This window comes from Ylistrum balloti, unplaced genomic scaffold (genome assembly GCF_031769215.1).
Source record: "Ylistrum balloti isolate Yb309-2 unplaced genomic scaffold, AGI_CSIRO_Ybal_v1 Utg369986, whole genome shotgun sequence".
NCBI classification, from domain to species: Eukaryota; Metazoa; Mollusca; class Bivalvia; order Pectinida; family Pectinidae; genus Ylistrum; species Ylistrum balloti.
The window spans coordinates 74,892-96,759 of NW_026782071.1; the positions used below are offsets into that span (position 1 = coordinate 74,892).

Sequence of the window (21,868 nt, forward strand, 5' to 3'; positions counted from 1 at the left end):
TACAAAACCGAGTGATGGTTCTTGTGCCATGCATTTCTCCTTGTGGAGATCTATTTACCCAAGATTTTCTGTTGATACCGCTTATAGTTTTGTGTTATGCTCTGGACAAAAATTATGACGGACAAAGCCGCAACTATCATGTTATGGGTGTTATAACATTGAGACAGGCTAGTTATGTGATTATCACCATCACTCTACTATTACACCTTAAACTAGGTAATGTAGGAATGACAAGATAATTGTTTGTGTTTTAGATACCGATTTTATTTGTGGACTATACATAATCAAAAGCATATAAATACAATGAACATGCGCAAAAAAAAAAAAAAAAAAATTTAAATTAGTTTTATGGTAAACGCAATCCAAATCCTAAAACTAAAACGAAACCACCCAGAAAAATTGGTTTTAAAATCACATTTAAATTCAAATCAATGTTCATGCAATCAAAGTGATTGTGTAACTTGATTCTAACAATATTTTTCTAATTTAATTCCTATCATTGCACATCTTATAGTGTAAACAATAATGTCAAATGATCAGGAATACATGATGCCTTTAACAAATGGAAGTCTTGATTTGCTACTTAAACAAAATTGAAGGAATGATAAAACCGGTTTTTGCTTTCCAATATTTAAAATTAAAACTTCACACATAATTTCCTGTTAGGAATTCTATAAATATTAAAGCCATACATAAGAAGAAAAAAAGAAGAACAAAACCTTTTTTGCTCTTTATTAGACAAACAAGTTTTAATATCATGACCTTGATTTCCTTTCCTTAAGAGTGGACAGGATACATCTTTATATATCCCGTCCCGTTCATACTATCCCAAATTTATTACATCACTGCAATCTAATGTTTTATAAATCAAACAAATCATGGGTGACTGAAAGTCTCAGTGACTTCAAAAGCACTAAAAAAAAAAAACAAAGCACCAACAGTCACATACAAGAAATGATACCTTAATATTACAACATCAATTCTACTTAAATTCACCAAACTTTGAACAGAAAATAAAACACTCTTCCCTTTCCAATTCTTTACCAACAGTTAACATTGACACACCCGTCATTCCCATGCTCGGCTTTAACATGTGCAAATGCTTTCAAACAATCTGATCACAGTCAACAGAGAAAAACAAGGGGACATAAATAGTGGACACAATTCACCATAACTCTAAACGGACTTGACTGGTCCCTTTCTCCAAACCAGTACAATAAATAGTTTTAAGGTACAGTCAATGTACCCTTACATTCTTCACAGGTCACAACCTTGTGCTCTAGTAAAGATCATCAACAAAAACTATAACCATGTGCTCTCAAAAATAAAACCATGTTGCCACAGAAGTTAAGTGGATCATCAGGGTTTGCACAGAGTGAAATGGAAAGACTACACATGCAGAATATGTCCATTACACCACTTTTCCATAATGCATGTTAACACATACTTCTGGAACTTTATTAGAATTAAACTGTATGTACCATGAAATCTTGAACAGTGGCCACAAATTGCACTTCTCTGGCGATGCTCCTTTAAAAACCTTTTAATAAGAGTCAAACATCAAAATTCTAGTTTAACCGGATAATCTAGAAGTGTTGACTTCAATCATTTAAACCATACAAATATATGAGAAGTGCTCTGTAATATGGTTAAATGAATGAAAGACATTAATTTACATGAAGTTTAGAAATGGTTCTCTGAAGATATTACAAATTTTAATCTGACATTAATAACAATAATTCATCATATTAAGACCAAAATATTTGTTTCTCATTACACAGTCGGTGACAACTATACTAATATACAGGTCTAGCCCCTATCCTCCACTACTTTTGGCAAAAAAGGACTTGTGGTGGGTAAACCTTAAGAAATATATAGTTAAACATGAAATGCCAAATTGTTTGCTCTAAACAAACTTTAATTGTGCATACCATCAAACATGTTAGCAGGGTTTCAACTAGATCTAGAAAGAAATTTTAAATTTTATTAAAGCCTTATTGTCCGACTAACAAGCTGTTATATCTCTTTAGATTAGTATTCATGATCACAGGATTTTCATTATCTTATTTTCTGAAATAAAGATTTCAACCTTTAATGACTGAAAGTACTTTCAGAGGCAGAAAAACAAAGACTAGAACAAAGCAAAAATATTGCCACAACTGGTTTGAAGTCATGTATCAAAGTCTGCTTACCAATATCTTGTTAAGGTTTGCTCATCAACGTTACAAAAATAACTTAATTTTCAAACTCTGATATTCATAACAAAGTACCAGAGTCACTACACACTTCCTTGAGCAAGATACGAATCAAGCAGACCGACAGATGTCATAAAATATCCTTGTTGAACAGCATTTCCATTATCTGCTGTGTTCCTTGCTTGTGACCTCTATCTCCATGGCACAGCAGTGTGAAACATTTATCTGTTGCCTATATTCACTAGGATTATCTCCTGTTGGGCATTTGGCCAGGGTGGCCCCCCATCCTCTGGTGGGCATTCAGCTGCTGCTGCTGACGCTGGATCTGGGCCTGGATCTGATGGAGCTGTTGCTGATGCTGCATTTCTCTTTGTTCCAGCTACAAAGCAAAACAGATACCAATGCAACTTCTTTTTTTTTGTAATTTTTAAAAACATCTTTGAAATTTTTACAGTCATACAAAAAATCACATTTTTATATCCCATATTTTCAAATACATGAGATATCATATCTCTTTGCATATACTTAGACTTTTTCATACATAACTAAAGCAAAGCAGAATCATGATTTCAAGAGTTGGAAAAAAAGTGCTTTGCACTGTTTCTAAAGAGAGAAAAAAGAAGACAGTTATAGATAAGAAATGATGGAGGAAAGGACAGAGGAAGAAAGGTGCCTAAGGAATAGTTATATTATGTTAAAAAATCTTTAATACATACATTAAATATTAAAAAAAAACATCAGGGACTAGGCAAGGCTATCTGTATGGCTTTTACCTTTTAATTATGTGGTTTCTAATAATCTTTCCAAGTAAAAAAAAAAATTTTTTCAGGGGCAGGAGATTATTTTAACCATTGCCAACAGCTATATATTTTTGAGTGGTATACATATCTTTAATTAGGTTCTTTAGGGTAGCAATGTACAACATATTTTGCAGACCTCTGGCCTTGTATATACATTTTCAAGATTTGAATTACTAATTTATCCACACTGGTTTTTTTTTATCATATAAACCAAAGATAAATGTTTCCTTATCAAAAGCAAATGGAATCAATTACACATCTAATAAAGACTCAAAATTAGATTAAAAAATTGTACTTCTCCTCAATCCCAAAGTACATGAACTATGGTTTCATTTTCAGGTTAACAATGGAAACACAATGCTAGACCAATTTTATATAACTATATTTTTGTTGTCAAAATGTGTTGATTAATTCTAAAATTAACCCACTGTAACTTTATAATTCTACAAATTATGAAGGGTAGTATACATATTTGTCTACATTTATCTATGTCAAATTAAAATATTTCCTCCCATTTTTTTTGTTCCAGCAGATAGGAAATCATTTTGATAAAGTACATTATAGAGAGGGAGGATTCTCGGTACTATCCAGATACAGTTATCTGATTAGTGGGAAGGATTATGCTTGCTGTCTTTGGACAGACACAAAACATCTATACGTTGGGGAGGATTCTTTGTAGTGGCCAGAACCGGTACGAAATGTATACAATTCAGGAAAAATTTCTTGTACCGTCCATACACAGGTATCTGATTACAGGGAGGATTTATTGTACTGTCCAGACATAGTTATATCTGATTACAGGGAGGGAAGTTATATCTGATTACAGGGAGGATTCTTTGTACTGTCCAGACATAGTTATATCTGATTACAGGGAGGATTTATTGTACTGTCCAGACATAGTTATATCTGATTACAGGGAGGATTTATTGTACTGTCCAGACATAGTTATATCTGATTACAGGGAGGATTTATTGTACTGTTGTACTGTCCAGACATAGTTATATCTGATTACAGGGAGGATTCTTTGATCTGTCCAGTTACAGGTATTTCATTATGGAGACGATTCTTTGATCTGTCTAGATACAGGTGTCTGATTATGGGGAGGATTCTTTGATCTGTCCAGTTACAGGTATCTGATTATGGGGAGGATTCTCTGATCTGTCTAGATACAGGTATCTGATTATGGGGAGGATTCTTTGATCTGTCCAGATACAGGTATCTGATTATGGAGAGGATTCTTTGATCTGTCCAGATACAGGTGTCTGATTATGGAGAGGATTCTTTGATCTGTCCAGATACAGGTATCTGATTATGGGGAGGATTCTTTGATCTGTCCAGATACAGGTATCTGATTATGGGGAGGATTCTCTGATCTGTCCAGATACAGGTGTCTGATTATGGAGAGGATTCTCTGATCTGTCTAGATACAGGTGTCTGATTATGGGGAGGATTCTTTGATCTGTCCAGTTACAGGTATCTGGGGAGGATTCTTTGATCTGTCCAGATACAGGTATCTGATTATGGAGAGGATTCTTTGATCTGTCCAGATACAGGTGTCTGATTATGGGGAGGATTCTTTGATCTGTCCAGATACAGGTGTCTGATTATGGGAAGGATTCTTTGATCTGTCCAGATACAGGTATCTGATTATGGAGAGGATTCTTTGATCTGTCCAGATACAGGTATCTGATTATGGAGAGGATTCTTTGATCTGTCCAGTTACAGGTATCTGATTATGGAGAGGATTCTTTGATCTGTCCAGATACCGGTATCTGATTATGGGGAGGATTCTTTGATCTGTCCAGTTACAGGTATCTGATGATGGAGAAAATTCTCTGATCTGTCCAGTTACAGGTATCTGATTATGGGGAGGATTATTTGATCTGTCCAGTTACAGGTATCTGATTATGGAGAGGATTCTGAGAGAAAATTCTTTGATCTGTCCAGATACAGGTGTCTGATTATGGAGAGGATTCTTTGATCTGTCCAGATACAGGTGTCTGATTATGGGAAGGATTCTTTGATCTGTCAGATGTCCAGATACAGGTATCTGATTATGGAGAGGATTCTTTGATCTGTCCAGATACAGGTATCTGATTATGGGGAGGATTCTCTGATCTGTCCAGATACAGGTATCTGATGATGGAGAAAATTCTCTGATCTGTCCAGTTACAGGTATCTGATTATGGGGAGGATTCTCTGATCTGTCCAGATACAGGTATCTGATTATGGAGAGGATTCTTTGATCTGTCCAGATACAGGTGTCTGATTATGGAGAGGATTCTCTGATCTGTCCAGTTACAGGTATCTGATGATGGAGAAAATTCTCTGATCTGTCCAGTTACAGGTATCTGATTATGGAGAGGATTCCCTGATCTGTCCAGTTACAGGTATCTGATTATGGGGAGGATTATTTGATCTGTCCAGTTACAGGTATCTGATTATGGAGAGGATTCTCTGATATGTCTAGATACAGGTGTCTGATTATGGAGAGGATTCTCTGATCTGTCTAGATACAGGTGTCTGATTATGGGGAGGATTCTTTGATCTGTCCAGTTACAGGTGTCTGATTATGGAGAGGATTCTTTGATCTGTCTAGATACAGGTGTTTGATTATGGAGAGGATTCTCTGATCTGTCTAGATACAGGTGTCTGATTATGGGAAGGATTCTTTGATCTGTCCAGATACAGGTATCTGATTATGGAGAGGATTCTCTGATCTGTCCAGATACAGGTATCTGATTATGGGGAGGATTCTCTGATCTGTCCAGTTACAGGTGTCTGATTATGGGGAGGATTCTCTGATCTGTCCAGTTACAGGTGTCTGATTATGGGGAGAATTCTCTGATCTGTCCAGTTACAGGTATCTGACTATGGGGAGAATTCTCTGATCTGTCCAGTTACAGGTATCTGACTATGGGGAGAATTCTATGATCTGTCCAGTTACAGGTATCTGATGGAGAAAATTCTCTGATCTGTCTAGATACAGGTATCTGATTATGGGGAGGATTCTATGATCTGTCCAGTTACAGGTATCTGATTATGTGATGATCTCACCTGTCGTTTCTGCATTTCTTGCTGTTGCATGTACTGATTAGTGATGATGTGACGTATGACACCCTGCACTCTTGCAGTCAGCTGATCTTCAGGCAGATGAGGGAACTATAACCAAAAAAAGAACTGTGTAAATGTTATAATAATATAGCTCAATAACTCAACTCATAACCCCTACTGTATTGAAATGTATAAAACAGTGTTATAATAATATAGCTCAATAACTCAACTCATAACCCCTTCTGTATTGAAATGTATAAAACAGTGTTATAATATAGCTCAATAACTCAACTCATAACCCCTTCTGTATTGAAATGTATAAAACAGTGTTATAATATAGCTCAATAACTCAACTCATAACTCCAACTGTATTGAAATGTATAAAAATGTATAAACACTCAACTCATAACCCCTACTGTATTGAAATGTATAATAATATAGCTCAATAACTCAACTCATAACCCCTTCTGTATTGAAATGTATAAAACAGTGTTATAATAATATAGCTCAATAACTCAACTCATAACCCCTACTGTATTGAAATGTATAAAACAGTGTTTATAATATAGCTCAATAACTCAATAAATATATAACAGTTTCCAAAACTGTATTGAAATGTATAAAACAATATGTGACCTTAAATTTTATTCTGACAAAATCAAACAGATTTACTGATTGCAACACAATTATTCCACTGTAGTATTAAGAAACCAGTAAGTGTACTATTTATATTATTTGGCCCTGACCTTGACTCACCACCCTGAAAACCATTGCTGTCTTTTAGTAAAGGAAGCACTTTGACTTAAGAAATTGATGTTAGCATTCCAAATCAACAAATACGGTGATGTCAAATTGAGAAATATTTGTAACACAAGCACCATTAAAAAAAAAGAAAAATATCATGACAAACAATTTCTGTTACTGTTATAAATCATACAACATAATATTCTGCTGTGAGTTTTAACACTGACTAAATCCCACGCTGGACATTCTTGTATACATCAGTCAGGTAGTTCACATAGATAGACGAGTAAATATAAAAATATTCACTCTAATGCTGACACAACCAACATACCATAGTCTACATTCCTGGACTAACTGATGTCAGGAGAAGTCTATATCTTATATGACCAGATATAAAATAATTCACTAATGCTGACACAACCAACATACCATAGTCTACATTCCTGGACTAACTGATGTCAGGAGAAGTCTATATCTTCTAAGACCAGATATTAAACATTTCACTCTAATACTGACACAAACATACCCTAGTCTACATTCCTGGACTAACTGATGTCAGGAGAAGTCTATATCTTATATGACCAGATATAAAAATAATTCACTAATGCTGACACAAACATACCCTAGTCTTCATATCCTGGACTAACTGAAGTCAGGAGAAGTCTATATCTTCTATGACCAGATATAAAATAATTCACTAATGCTGACACAACCAACATACCCTCGTCTTCATATCCTGGACTAACTGAAGAAGATTTTGTTGGTTAAAGGGCATATTGGAGCTTGGCATTCCACCCATATGAGGAAGTCTTAAACCTTGTTGCATTAACATATTCATGTTGATGTTGGGAGCCATTCCTGGGTGCATTCCTGGCATGTTGTTCATACCTAATGATAATAAAAAAACAGCATGGGTTAATGTTATTCCAGGTTTGTGATTTCAGAAGATAATTTAGTTTCTGAAGTTATATTGATTTTGAGAAGATTAAAAGATTTTAAAGTTGTATTATTTAGGATGATTTATTGGATCAAAATGCATTTCCCCTTTAAACCAACTCGTTCAACCATTTACTGATGTACTCTACAAAACAATCCATGGTTTGTTTGGTCAGTTAGTAAATCTGTTCTTCTAACCTAATGATACAAACACACAAAAAACCCTTGAAAATATCTGATTTTACAGTTTCCTAAAGATACACTTATCATACACCGATCAATATTTCCGTCGATAAATATCATATCTGGTATTCAATAATTCAGGAAGATAAGATTCGATTTATCTTTATATTGCTGTAAAGGATCAGTGGTGCAAATTTTAATGATTTTAACAAAATTTTACAGAAAATAGATATTTTCCCAAAATAGTTTTGTTCTTTACAGGAAATCTGCTTTTACTATACATCTTCTCATGTCAAGTTAGTTTTCTCTGACAAAATCTTTTATAAAAGACTTACACCTATTCACTTCCCAAACAAAGATAGTTCAAAAGGTTAGACTCTGTTACATGTTCAAGTAACCCCCCCCTTTTTTTTTACAGTTCCAGTAGTATGAAAGTAGTAGGACTTTCAATACAGACTGGTAATTTAAATCACCTTTGGGTATTAGACTACCTGCCACCGTGAAGAATACAGTTATAACGGTGTTACTTAGATAATTTGTGATTTGTTGGGTTTATTGTTGGTAAACAGCAGTCATTTTAGGCGGGGTCTCTAGTAGTAGCTGCTTGCTTCCCTAGTTAACATTATACAAGAGTCCTGTCCATGCTGTCAAAAACGATTAGGGTGAAGTATCTTTTCCAAGGACATATTCATGCCAGCAGACCAGTCTGTTTCTCAGCTTCTTGAGAAACACAAATATCCACAAATAAGGAGTTTTGAAACACTCACCTTGGATCATCAACTGAGGTTTCATGGATCAACACTCTAATCAACTGACCTATCGCGACCTTGTTATTTAGATACCTTCCTAATGAATCATGGCAGTAACACAGAAGAAGAACTAACCCATGAACTGCTGGCGGACATTGTTCATAATGCCCTTCTTCTCATCTTCAAACTCCTTCCAGGCTGCCTTCCTCTCCTCTTCTGTAAGCTCCTCGTCAATCTGATTCTCCAGCAAGGAATCATGTTTATGATATGCGCAGATCCAGTCCTTGTGACTCTGTAGCATCTCAGCCAGCATGTGATCCTACAAAGGAACGAACACACTTTATACCCACATATCTAAATGTACAGTTCTTCCTGACAGATTAGCTGGTAAATACGATTCACTGTCACAAGTAACAAAAGCTTTTAAACTTGTGTTTGTGGTTGTATTAATACTACTACAAAGAACAAAGATGACAATTTCTTGAATAAACATCAGATGTACCATTAGAAATTTCAAGTTTATTGATCTACTGAAGTTTTCTGGTTTAATCATTTTGCAATAAAAATTGCATTAAGGTACCGGACAGATTAGATGAGAAAAATATAGCACTTAGTGTGAAATTTTCTTGTCTAATGTATGAAAAATAACAATCTAAAATATTTATCTAACAACATACTGCATTAGATACCACAAAAACAAATCTAATGACTTTTGTCAGTGGATACCTTGGACAATGTCAGTGGATACCTTGGGTAATGTCAGTGAATACCTTGGGTAATGTCAGTGGATACCTTCGATAATGTCAGTGAATACCTTGGGTAATGTCAGTGAATTCCTTGTGTAATGTCAGTGGATACCTTGGGAAATGTCAGTGGATACCTTGGGTAATGTCAGTGAATACCTTGGAAAATGTCAGTGAATACCTTGGGTAATGTCAGTGGATACCTTGGGTAATGTCAGTGAATATATTTTGTAATGTCAGTGAATTCCTTGTGTAATGTCAGTGAATACCTTGGATAATGTCAGTGGATACCTTGGGTAATGTCAGTGGATACCTTGTGTAATGTCAGTGAATACCTTGGGTAATGTCAGTGAATTCCTTGGGTAATGTCAGTGAATACCTTGGGTAATGTCAGTGGATACCTAGGATAATGTCAGTGAATACCTTGGGTAATGTCAGAGAATACCTTGGGTAATGTCAGAGAATACCTTGGGTAATGTCAGTGAATACCTTGGGTAATGTCAGTGGATACCTTGGGTAATGTCAGTGAATACCTTGGGTAACGTCAGTGAATACCTTGTGTAATGTTAGACACCTTGGGTAACATCAGTGAATACCTTGGGTAATGTCAGTGGATACCTTGAATAATGTCAGTGAACACCTTGGGTAATATCAGTGGATACCTTGGGTAACGTCAGTGAATACCTTGAATAATGTCAGTGAATACCTTGTGTAATGTCAGTGAATACCTTGGACAATGTCAGTGAATACCTTGGGTAATGTCAGTGAATACCTTGGGTAATGTCAGTGAATACCTTGAATAATGTCAGTGAATACCTTGGGTAACGTCAGTGAACACTTTGGGTAACATCAGTGAATACCTTGTGTAATGTCAGTGAATACCTTGGGTAATGTCAGTGAATACCTTGGGTAATGTCAGTGAATACCTTGGGTAACGTCAGTGAATACCTTGTGTAATGTCAGACACCTTGGGTAACATCAGTGAATACCTTGGGTAACGTCAGTGAATACCTTGTGTAATGTCAGTGAATACCTTGTGTAATGTCAGTGAATTCCTTGGGTAATGTCAGAGAATACCTTGGGTAATGTCAGACACCTTGGGTAATGTCAGTGAATACCTTGGGTAATGTCAGTGGAATACCTTGGGTAATGTCAGAGAATACCTTGGGTAACGTCAGTGAATACCTTGGGTAATGTCAGACACCTTGGGTAACATCAGTGAATACCTTGGGTAATGTCAGTGAATACCTTGTGTAATGTCAGTGAATACCTTGTGTAATGTCAGTGAATTCCTTGGGTAATGTCAGAGAATACCTTGGACAATGTCAGTGAATACCTTGGGTAATGTCAGTGGATACCTAGGATAATGTCAGTGAATACCTTAGGTAATTCTGGTGTTGGTCTTTCCTCCCTGTTGGGATCATCTAAGCGGTCAGGTTTGAAGGTGTACAGGACCTGGAGGTCATGAGAGTTGAAATGACGCTCTATTTGATGCTCGTCCACCACACGTTGAGACAGAGACTGCTTTGTTACTTGTCGTTCATAAATCTTTTCCTCCATGGTGCCCTGCAGGAAGACAACAGAAGTTTGTGGACATCAAAATCATGAAATTTTAAATTTCCCTCTATTCTTCTCTTTCTATTGTTGAGAACAAATAGTATTACCTGTTAAAGCCTATTAAACTTTCAAGGATTCACTGTTTAAATCATAGATATACTGTATAAAGACAACACAAAACAACATGTCAACAGAATCTTGAGATCATTATGACGACTATAGAACTTCCCTATAACCTTCAACCTGCATCTCTCGTTCTCCCAAAGTTCTGTGTTATGAGTTTATATGTCGATTGCTGACATATTCCAAAGAAGTTCTAGGCAAAAGTCTTCCCATACTCTTGACGTATCTGAATTTCATTATATTCATTTTATCTTCAAAAATAGCAAGAAACAGAGACTCTCAAAACCGACAACCATAACAGTACACAATAGAGGTAAGGAATACGAGTGTCTTGTGAGTTCTGACCTGTGCCAGGAATCTGTAGATATACACAGGCTTAGTTTGCCCGAATCTGTACACACGGAACACAGACTGTACATCATTGGAAGGATTCCAGGAAGCATCAAATATAATGACCCTGTTAGCAGCGACAAGATTGATTCCTAGACCACCAGCCTTTGTGGAAATGATGAACAGCCTTGCCCTGCAAACAATACATATTATTAGTCTAAAACATAGCGAGTTCACATTATGATCAATTGATGTAAAGATGTCAGTGCAGATTTTTTCAGATTTTTACATTTAACAGAATCTATAAATAATAACATCTCTACAGAATGATTTTCCAATTCACAATGAAAATCAGAGAAATTCTTTCGTGTGAAAACAAGCAAACCTTTAGACCAGTCAGATCTTAACTTAAAAATCAAGAGAATATGATTTTACTGAGTTTTGAAAATCAGTAAAGGTCCAGATGAAAGCAGACAGACTTTTTTAAGGCGAGTAGTCAGACTAACGCTTTACCTATAATTTTCTGGATCATTAAAGGCAGCTGCTAGATCTTTTCTCTGCTGGGCACTCGTTGAACCATCCATACGGAAATAGTCAGCTCCTTTCGTCCATTGTTTTCCGAACACATTCTCTTCAGGCTTCAAAAGAATTTATTATAAAGAAATTCTGGATTCAACATAAAGTCACTCACAGAAGGATCTTGGTGTTGCTTGCCATCTTTTCAATTTTATAAGAATTTTGTTCAAAACTTGAATTCTTTGCAAAAGTCCTATAAAAGCTTATTAAAAACATGCTGAAAAATATTGACCATGTTAAACATTTACTTCCTCTTTTCTTAATCAAAGTGAAAATGAAACATGCTATACAAAGAAGAAACACTGACAGAAAGCTATAAGGTGATCCCTTGACAATTGTCATCACAAATTTCCAGCAGTTTGTATGTATACTGAGTTTACCACTCTGTAACAGCCAGGAACTTGGTGAGGTTACCTAGCAGTAGCTGGTAGCTATCTTACTAAACAACATGCAGGAAGCCCATTACATGCTATCTTAAGCAACTGTGATAAAGTCTAAAGGAAATAACTATGACTTACAAGTCCCTTTCCCAGCTTCTTGAGAAAACACAAACATCCACAGTAAAATAGTGTCAAACAACATGTCTCAGACCTTCAACTAATGCTGCCCTTAAGCCATGTATTTGAGACAACAAATGTAAAGCCCACTAGTGATAGGTAGGCAGTCATAAATTCAAATACATACTGTATCCTCCTCAGGTTTTGCTTTATCTTCATCTTTCGTTTCTTCCTCTTTGTCCTCCTCGTCTTTCTCTTCATCACTCTTTTTCTTTTCCTCTTCTTCAGCTTCTTTCCTTTTCTTTTCTTTTTCCTCTGTTTCCTCTTGATGCTTCTTATCTATATATTCTAAGAAATCCTCAATAAGATCTAAAGACAGCAAACTCTGACTGAACACCAACCTGTGGGGAGAAATTTAACATACAGACTCTGACTGAACACCAACCTGTGGGGAGAAATTTAACATACAGACTCTGACTGAACACCAACCTGTGGGGAGAAATTTAACATACAGACTCTGACTGAACACCAACCTGTGGGGAGAAATTTAACATACAGACTCTGACTGAACACCAACCTGTGGGGAGAAATTTAACATACAGACTCTGACTGAACACCAACCTGTGGGGAGAAATTTAACATACAGACTCTGACTGAACACCAACCTGTGGGGAGAAATTTAACATACAGACTCTGACTGAACACCAACCTGTGGGGAGAAATTTAACATACAGACTCTGATTGGTCACCAACCTGTGGGGAGAAATTTAACATACAGACTCTGATTGGTCACCAACCTGTGGGGAGAAATTTAACATACAGACTCTGACTGAACACCAACCTGTGGGGAGAAATTTAACATACAGACTCTGACTGAACACCAACCTGTGGGGAGAAATTTAACATACAGACTCTGTCACCAACTGAACATACAGACTCTGACTGAACACCAACCTGTGGGGAGAAATTTAACATACAGACTCTGATTGGTCACCAACCTGTGGGGAGAAATTTAACATACAGACTCTGATTGGTCACCAACCTGTGGGGAGAAATTTAACATACAGACTCTGATTGGTCACCAACCTGTGGGGAGAAATTTAACATACAGACTCTGATTGGTCACCAACCTGTGGGAAGAAATTTAACATACAGACTCTGACTGAACACCAACCTGTGGGAAGAAATTTAACATACAGACTCTTACTGGTCACCAACCTTTGAACAGACTCGGAGTAGATTATCACATATGTAAAGTCTGAGTTAGTGTAGTTTTAGAGTATTTATAAACCAGGTCCCACCGCCAACTAAGATCCTGAGCTTTTAACTTTAAAATACTCCCAATTTCAATGAATGTGTCGAAGTCCACATGATGATGGCCACAGATTTCACAACAGAGATTGTCTTCTGTACTTACACCTTGTCACCAATCTCCTCAGACATACGAAGAATCTCAAACAGCAACGTCAATTTGCCACTAAGCTCTATCCTATTAGCATCTTCCTCTGTGACATAATCAGCCCACCAATCAGTGGTGAGTGGTCGATCCTCTTCTTCCTCCGCTGCCTTGATGATCCCTTCCCATTCACAACCTGACATTAGTAAAACAACTTAATCATAAATCATTGTTTGATGATACAATTTATTAAATATATCACTCAGGACTATGTAAAATGTTCCTTGGAGCATTCTTTTGTGGTCTAAATCTACAAATACACCAATAATTCTTCAATCTAATGTTTTATTCATTGTATTTCATTTCATTACAGAAATTTTGTACAAGTTTCTACAAATCAAACATTCCTTTTATGTAGTAGTGTACACAACATTAACAAAATTTTACTGATAAACAGGTATTTACATATCATAGAATAAATAGTTTATCTTCAGTGTTGAGATTGTTTCATAAAACCATATCTGATTGCAGGAGTAGCCAAAACAATTATTTCTCGAAGTGAAGAGTGAGCTTAATACGGGGCAATGAAATAGCAATCTACCACAGAATGAATGGATTTATTCTCCAGTGTTCATAACTATAGCCAAATACAACATTTCCTAATCATGAAAAACTTCAAATATCCAGAACCATCTCTTTTCATCCACGGATAATAAGTGTTTTTATCATTAATGAAAATATTACAACAGTACTCACATATATCTTCAACTTAATGCCCGAGATACTGTCATATATGTTACTACTTTCAGTAAAAATGACTCTACCATTGACCCTTTCTGCCCATACCAGAAGTAATTATTGCCCTCACTTACCCTCGCCACCTCTTGACCGTGTAGTCCATTTCTTCACCACTTCTCCTTTTGAATTAACAACAACTCTGCAACAGAAACCAATTATGAACAAAAACACCCCGAATCTGCAGAAAAAACTTCAATACTGACCTCATCCATAAGGTTCCTGAACAAACAGCCATTAGAATGTGCACATAGAAAATATAGATTGTGTTTAACAATCTGATTATATTCATTCACTTTCCTTATAAATTGGAATAAAAATATCATGAAAGTACCTCAGTGATTTTGTTTAAGGACACATTTAGTGTTTCAATGATATCAATCATTAGTTCATGTGGTACTCTTAACAAAATCCTATGACTCCAAATTTTGGGATATTCTTGCCAAACAAAATCCTTTGTCCACAAATTGTTAAAATTTGTTTAAGTAGATTTATTGAGCTACATTATCCACAAACCCACATGATCTACAATCAACTTGTCAGTAACTTTCCAGCTGCCATCACTGGCCACACCATACTCTAACCATACAGTTCTTTAAATTGACAACTCACTCATCTGTATCTTTAGAGCTGCCTGCCTCCCTGCTGCTCCTTGTCTTCCTACCTCCACTGTCTTCGTCGCTGCTGTTATCACTAATAGCCACGACATCGCTGTCACTGTCATTGGACTTGCTTAATTCTGACCCTGATTCATCTTCACTCATACTACCATCCTCGATAAATGAGTCTTCATCATCCCATTTAGCCTTTGAGTAAGCAGAGAGAAAAGAATTGGTACAATGAGTATTCCAAATTATAATGGCCATCAAAATGTTCAAAAGTTATAAAGAAAATTTCCTGACAAATGTATTATTACAAGTACATGTCATTTGATGGTTTTTCAGACATTTAAAGTTTTTTGTCATTCTGCTACAAAACCAAAGAAAAGTTTGGCATTAAAAAAATTCTAAAAAATCATCGTTCATCCCACCAAAGAAGCCGCGCAATTATGTTCTGGTGTTTGTGATTTGGTTATTTCGTTTTTTCATCCTTTAAGCTTATTTTTCAAACCCTGTTCAAGTTTAACCCACCACAAAGAGCATATTGAATATTCACAAAATTATCAGACATGTGATATGATAAAACTGGGATTTTTTTTTGCACCAATATGATATCAAAGAACATAGTAAAACCTCAGTAACAAACTGCTGAATATTTTTACAAAAAAGAAAGATATTAACAAAAGCATAACAAAACATTTGTGCTTGCAAAAAAAATTAATCAAATGGAACATTTAATATAGTAAAACATGATTTTCCCATTTCTAATTTCAAATACCTTCCGTTTTCTGGACAATTTTCGTTTCAAGTGTTCTTCCTTAGTTTGAATAAGACACAAGATTATTGAGTTTATATACAGTCATAATCTCATCTATACATAAAGTGCTTTGTAGTTTATTCAAATTTATGCGTACTTTTACATGACGTTACATATACCTAGACAGAGTTACGTCCCTTAATGAATGCTTCCCCAATCAAATCTATGTAAAACAAGAACCTTTCCAGACTTTAAGTTTTAGTAATTATTGCTTGAGAAATGCAATATTTTTGCTAAATTCATGAACAAATTGCTATACTGTATCAAATGTCTAGCTTGTGAATTTAACAATATATCAAGTGCCTGATTATAAAAGGTGTTTACAATGAAAAAAGAAAAATCAACAGAAATTGACATGAACCTTTTTCTCTTGTCGAACTTCATCCATCTTGAGAACCCAGGGATGTGTCCAGATCCTCATTAGGGCCTGGTAGTCTGAGAACAGCTTTGCTCCCTTACCCATTACACTGTTAACACTTCCAGTTTTGTCAAGATATTTCTGATACAGCTCAATTTGGACCTTCGATAGCCGCACTGAGATCACATACTCAAATTTGGGTGACAAGAATTTGGTGAGAGCCGAGTAGTCCTTTCTCTGTAAAAAACAATTTCATATTGAAGTGAAAATATAAAGCTATATTTCATCATAAAGAAACATTTTTTATTTGCAATATTGTAACAAACTATGGATATTCCTGGTTTATTGATGAAAAAGCATTCTTTTGATCAAGTTTAGCTGCCCCTCATTGTCCCATCCACAGCAACAGTGGATGGTTATCACATTTAGTAACACAAAAGAGGCCAGTGACATGACATCTTAACCAATTAGTGCAGTGTTTTGCCCAAGGACAATCACAACAGCACAGACCTATGTTATCTCAGATTCCTGATAAAATACAAATCTAAACACCTTGGATCGTAACATCAAATGTAGTATAAACTAGACTGTAAACATCACCTGGTGCTAATGCCTCTTGATTTTTTAGTTTGTATTGCTCAGCATCACTGTTTGATTTGGGGAAAACAGGTAACACTGAACCTGGTCACACTATTCCAACAAACAAGAGGCCCAAGGGCCTTAATGGTCACCTGAATTACTTTGCTTCTTGCAACATGTCTCAGAAATGATTTTGCTAAAAAAATTAACTTTATCTACAATGTACACATAATGCAAATGTACACTAACATTAACTGCTGTCCCATGCTAAGACTTCTAACTAAGTTTTAATTAAAAGGAATTACTCTAAAAAGTTGAATTTTCCTTTATAAACTCTTCCATCCATGGACTGCAGAACATCTTCAAAATTTCAGCCAATTTGACCCATTTTTGGCCCCACCCATCAGCCTCTCGGGGTCTGCCGAGGTCAGTATGTGCATCTCATCAAATTTTCAGCTTACACTAATAATTCTAACTATGTTTGAAATATTTCCAGTAGAAAATAAATTTTGTATAAACTATAGTAAAGTATACCCCTCTCCCCAGGGGGAAATGTGAGACCTTGAGTTAATGAAATTTACATTTGGTAAACATATGAAGGCCTTTCCATTTATAAAGAGTATTTGATTCCATCATACCTGGGATTTGAGAAGTTCTTTGAAGTTTCAATCATTTCGACCCTTTTTCACCCTGCCTCTTAGTCCCTGGGGGTTGGGGACCATATAATTGACAAGTTTGGTCATGGAAGGTTTTTGTGACATTTCACTGAAATCGGTGCAGGAGTCTTCCAGATGAAGTCAAAATGTTAAAAAGTTTATGATGCATGATGCCACACAAATGGGGATTTCAATAAATCACCCTGAGACTTCGTCTCAGGTGACCCTAAAAACTTGACAGAGAGTTGTCTAACAGGGTAAGTGGATGAGGTGTGTGTGTCTTACCTGGACACAACCAGCAAGTTTCTCATGGATAATGTGTGCACGACGTTTCATAAGGCGTACATCATGAGCTGACGAATCTGTACACTGTCCATTGACGATGGGATTGACAAATCTATTACAGAACTCCTTCCTAGTACCAAGAAGGTTAGGTTTCACAAAGTTAACCATGCAATGGTCTGAAAAATACAAGGGAGATCTACTGAAAATACTGCAAAGACAAGAAATAGTGAAACTACTTTTAGGATTGTTAAATATAGAGTTTAATATAGCAATGATTAGTTGTAGTTATCTAGTCTAGATAAAACTATCAAAGTTGTGTATGAAATAATCAAACAATACAAATAATCATGAGTTCTCATCATTTTGTGACAATAAAATATAATTATTATTCCAACTTAATCTTCACAACCAAATGACACTAAATGTGTTACAGCTATACCTCCTCTCAAGGTACATAGTTATTACCTATGCTTTATTGTTAAATTTTGAGCTTAGTTTCAAAAAGCAACAAATGACAACTACGGACCTAACACAACAGAAATTTCATTTTAATACACTGAATTCAATTAATTTGTACAATTCTAAATTTCCATAACAACATAAAATATTCTTTGAAAACATTAATAACATTGTTGAAGTGACAAAGATATACTATCAATAGTAGTAAGGACCTTGAGGTACAGATCTATCAAATATCAACAATCTGTAAGTGAACCCATAGTTAAAATATTCTGGTATTTTACTTATGCTGCAGATATGACGTACATTCAATCAGATTGTTCTGAAGAGGAGTTCCAGTGAGCACAATACGTCTTAGTGTCACCAATTGGTTCATGGCTTTAGAAATGGCTGAGGCATCGTTCTTGAGGATGTGTCCCTCGTCACACACACAAATATCTGGACCTGATGATAAAGAAACAAATCCCAAAACTTTGTTAGAAAGTAAATCATAACCTTTATCATTCTGTTGCTATAGAGACAAAACAAGCATTACAGACAGCAACTGTGAACAACCAAGAAGCGTAAGTAATGTTTTCTATCTGCTTTACCAAAATCACATCAGATGTGGGTTCTCAAGACCAGAAAATTGACTTTGAATATTTAGGTTTTCATTTGGAAATGTTTTGCTGTCAGTATCCTCCTTGATAAAAGGATGATTTACAAAGTAAAAAAATCTTGAGTCTACATGAAATGTATCAAATGTCACAAGATGTAATATTGCAATATTACAGATATTTATGTCATAAATATTTTTTTAATTAAAGTGATGGAGTGAAATGTGATGTCTAAAAAAGCAGTTTTGATATCTAGATTTAAAGAAAACACAAAACCTTTATACTGAGCCTACTCAAATTGCAGAGGCCTGAAAAATACATAACTAATTACCTGGATCCACCAACGCTTCCCTAAATATTTGTTTCAGCTTTTTGCTACGACAGTGATTGCCTTGTGTAAGGTTTCGGAACATTTCATATCCCATTATCATAACTCCTCCATTCTTGTGCCAGTGTTTCAGCATGTCAGCTCTAGCAACATTCTGTTTCACACTGGAGATCTCAAACACCTGACAAAAACAACATATGGTGAGGCAAACATCATCTTTTATCAGATGTAAATCACTGCCTTTTCTTGTGGAATTTTTGCTCTATAGTATTGTTTGCAACTAAAGCAATGTTACTTAAACACTGCTAATGTAGGAGAAAGTATCAATGTATTTAGCACAACAAATGACACTGATATCATCAACTTTAAAAAACATCCTCAATAAACACAAGACTAAGCTGCTGTCACTGTAGTTCAATTATTGTAGTTGACTGGATTTACATCCATCCGACCTTACAATGAACTTGGTTTCGTTAACAAGGTTAAAAATTTTAGAATATGCTGTTTACAGCCCATCTTTCAATGTACTTCAGATAAGATTTTAGACTCAGGTGCAAAACTTTGGGAGTTAGTTACACAAGTTAAAGATTTTGGAACATGCCTATTTCATTATCCTGAAAAACACAAGACTTTTTTACAATTAATTTAAACCTGTGTTTTAACTTTGAATACCATAAATGTGAAGGTATCATTCATAGTATTTCATAAAATCAGGAAAAGATGAATTATCAAAGTGAAAGCAATCAGTTGATGCAGACAGTAATCTGCTCGATCATCCAGATAGCAGTTAGGTGTTTTTTCCTGTGAACATGGCAAGCTTTACCTCGTAGAATTCCTCTCCCAGTTCTCCACTGAGCCATATTTGAAATTCCTGTTGCCAGTTGAGGACTGTATTGAGAGGGCCAACAACAAGAGCCTTGGAAATACCAGTCTGATCCGAGTGATTCATCACAGTGTGGAGAAATGTTATCACCTGAAAACATTATCATACAAGGTGTGCTTTATCATCTTACAACAGGTACGTCATCACCAGACAACATGTACGGCATCACCAGACAACAGGTACTTCATCACTAGACATGTACTTCATCACCAGACAACATGTACTTCATCACCAGACAACATGTATGTCATCACCAGACATCAGGTACTTCATCACCAGACAACAGGTACTTAATCACCAGACAACAGGTACTTATCACCAGACAACAGGTACTTCATCACCAGACAACATGTACGTCATCACCAGACAACAGGTACTTCATCACCAGACAACAGTACTTAATCACCAGACAACATGCACTTAATCACCAGACAACATGTACTTAATCACCAGACAACATGTACTTCATCACCAAATCACTAGACAACAGGTACTTCATCACCAGACAACATGTACTTAATCACCAGACAACATGTACTTCATCACCAAATCACCAGACAACAGGTACTTCATCACCAGACAACATGCACTTAATCACCAGACAACATGTACTTCATCACCAGACAACAGGTACTTCATCACCAGACAACATGCACTTAATCACCAGACAACATGTACTTCATCACCAAATCACCAGACAACAGGTACTTCATCACCAAATCACCAGCCAACAGGTACTTCATCACCAGACAACATGTACTTCATCACCAAATCACCAGACAACAGGTACTTCATCACCAAATCACCAGCCAACAGGTACTTCATCACCAGCCAACAGGTACTTCATCACCAGACAACAGGTACTTCATCACCAGACGTGTACTTCATCACTAAACATGTACTTCATCACTAGACACCAAACATGTACTTCATCACTAAACAACATGTACTTCATCACCAGATAACAGGTACTTCATCACCAGACAACATGTACGTCATCACCAGACAACAGGTACTTCATCACCAGACAACATGTACTTCATCACTAGACACCAAACATGTACTTCATCACTAAACAACATGTACTTCATCACCAGACAACATGTACGTCATCACCAGACAACAGGTACTTCATCACCAGACAACATGTACTTCATCACTAGACACCAAACATGTACTTCATCACCAAACAACATGTACGTCATCACCAGATAACAGGTACTTAATCACCAGACAACAGGTACTTCATCAACACAGATTTACTTCCTCGTAGCACAACATGTAATTCCTCATTGCACAACATGTACTTCATCCTTGCACAACATGTAATTCCTCATTGCACAACATGTCTTTCATTACTATATAACATTTGATTTGACTTATTTTACATGAAAGTTATACTTCTTTTATCAATTGATGTTTTCATAATCATTTCTAGATCACGTGAATTATTAAAGTATACATGGCATCAACAGCATGATTTTCTATACATTTTCAATGTTTGTCACCCATATATACCATTGTTTACAACAGGAAAATGTTATTAGAATGCCAACTTATGTCAGTATCAAATTTACAGACCATAATCATCAAAGTATGGCAAATTCTTAAATACAGCTGTTACTTAGAG

General features: G+C 35.9%; 1 protein-coding gene across 2 annotated transcripts in view; it reads right to left on the reverse strand.

Annotated features, from left to right (window-relative positions):
- Positions 1-275: 275 nt before the first annotated feature.
- LOC132547870 (transcriptional regulator ATRX-like) overlaps positions 276-21,868 on the reverse strand; it is a 37,613-nt gene continuing 16,020 nt past the window's right edge. For both annotated transcript variants that reach the window (XM_060211677.1, XM_060211678.1), the window contains exons 16-31: positions 20,179-20,328; positions 19,359-19,536; positions 18,738-18,875; positions 17,973-18,148; positions 16,456-16,689; positions 15,291-15,484; positions 14,756-14,820; positions 13,905-14,079; positions 12,675-12,888; positions 11,928-12,052; positions 11,430-11,607; positions 10,785-10,970; positions 8,797-8,980; positions 7,515-7,681; positions 6,053-6,157; positions 276-2,574 (exon numbers count right to left, since the gene is read on the reverse strand). In XM_060211677.1, coding sequence (XP_060067660.1) covers positions 2,443-2,574; positions 6,053-6,157; positions 7,515-7,681; positions 8,797-8,980; positions 10,785-10,970; positions 11,430-11,607; positions 11,928-12,052; positions 12,675-12,888; positions 13,905-14,079; positions 14,756-14,820; positions 15,291-15,484; positions 16,456-16,689; positions 17,973-18,148; positions 18,738-18,875; positions 19,359-19,536; positions 20,179-20,328 — 2,601 coding nt within the window. In that variant the 3' untranslated portion in view covers positions 276-2,442. The remainder of the gene's footprint in view (positions 2,575-6,052; positions 6,158-7,514; positions 7,682-8,796; positions 8,981-10,784; positions 10,971-11,429; positions 11,608-11,927; positions 12,053-12,674; positions 12,889-13,904; positions 14,080-14,755; positions 14,821-15,290; positions 15,485-16,455; positions 16,690-17,972; positions 18,149-18,737; positions 18,876-19,358; positions 19,537-20,178; positions 20,329-21,868) is intronic.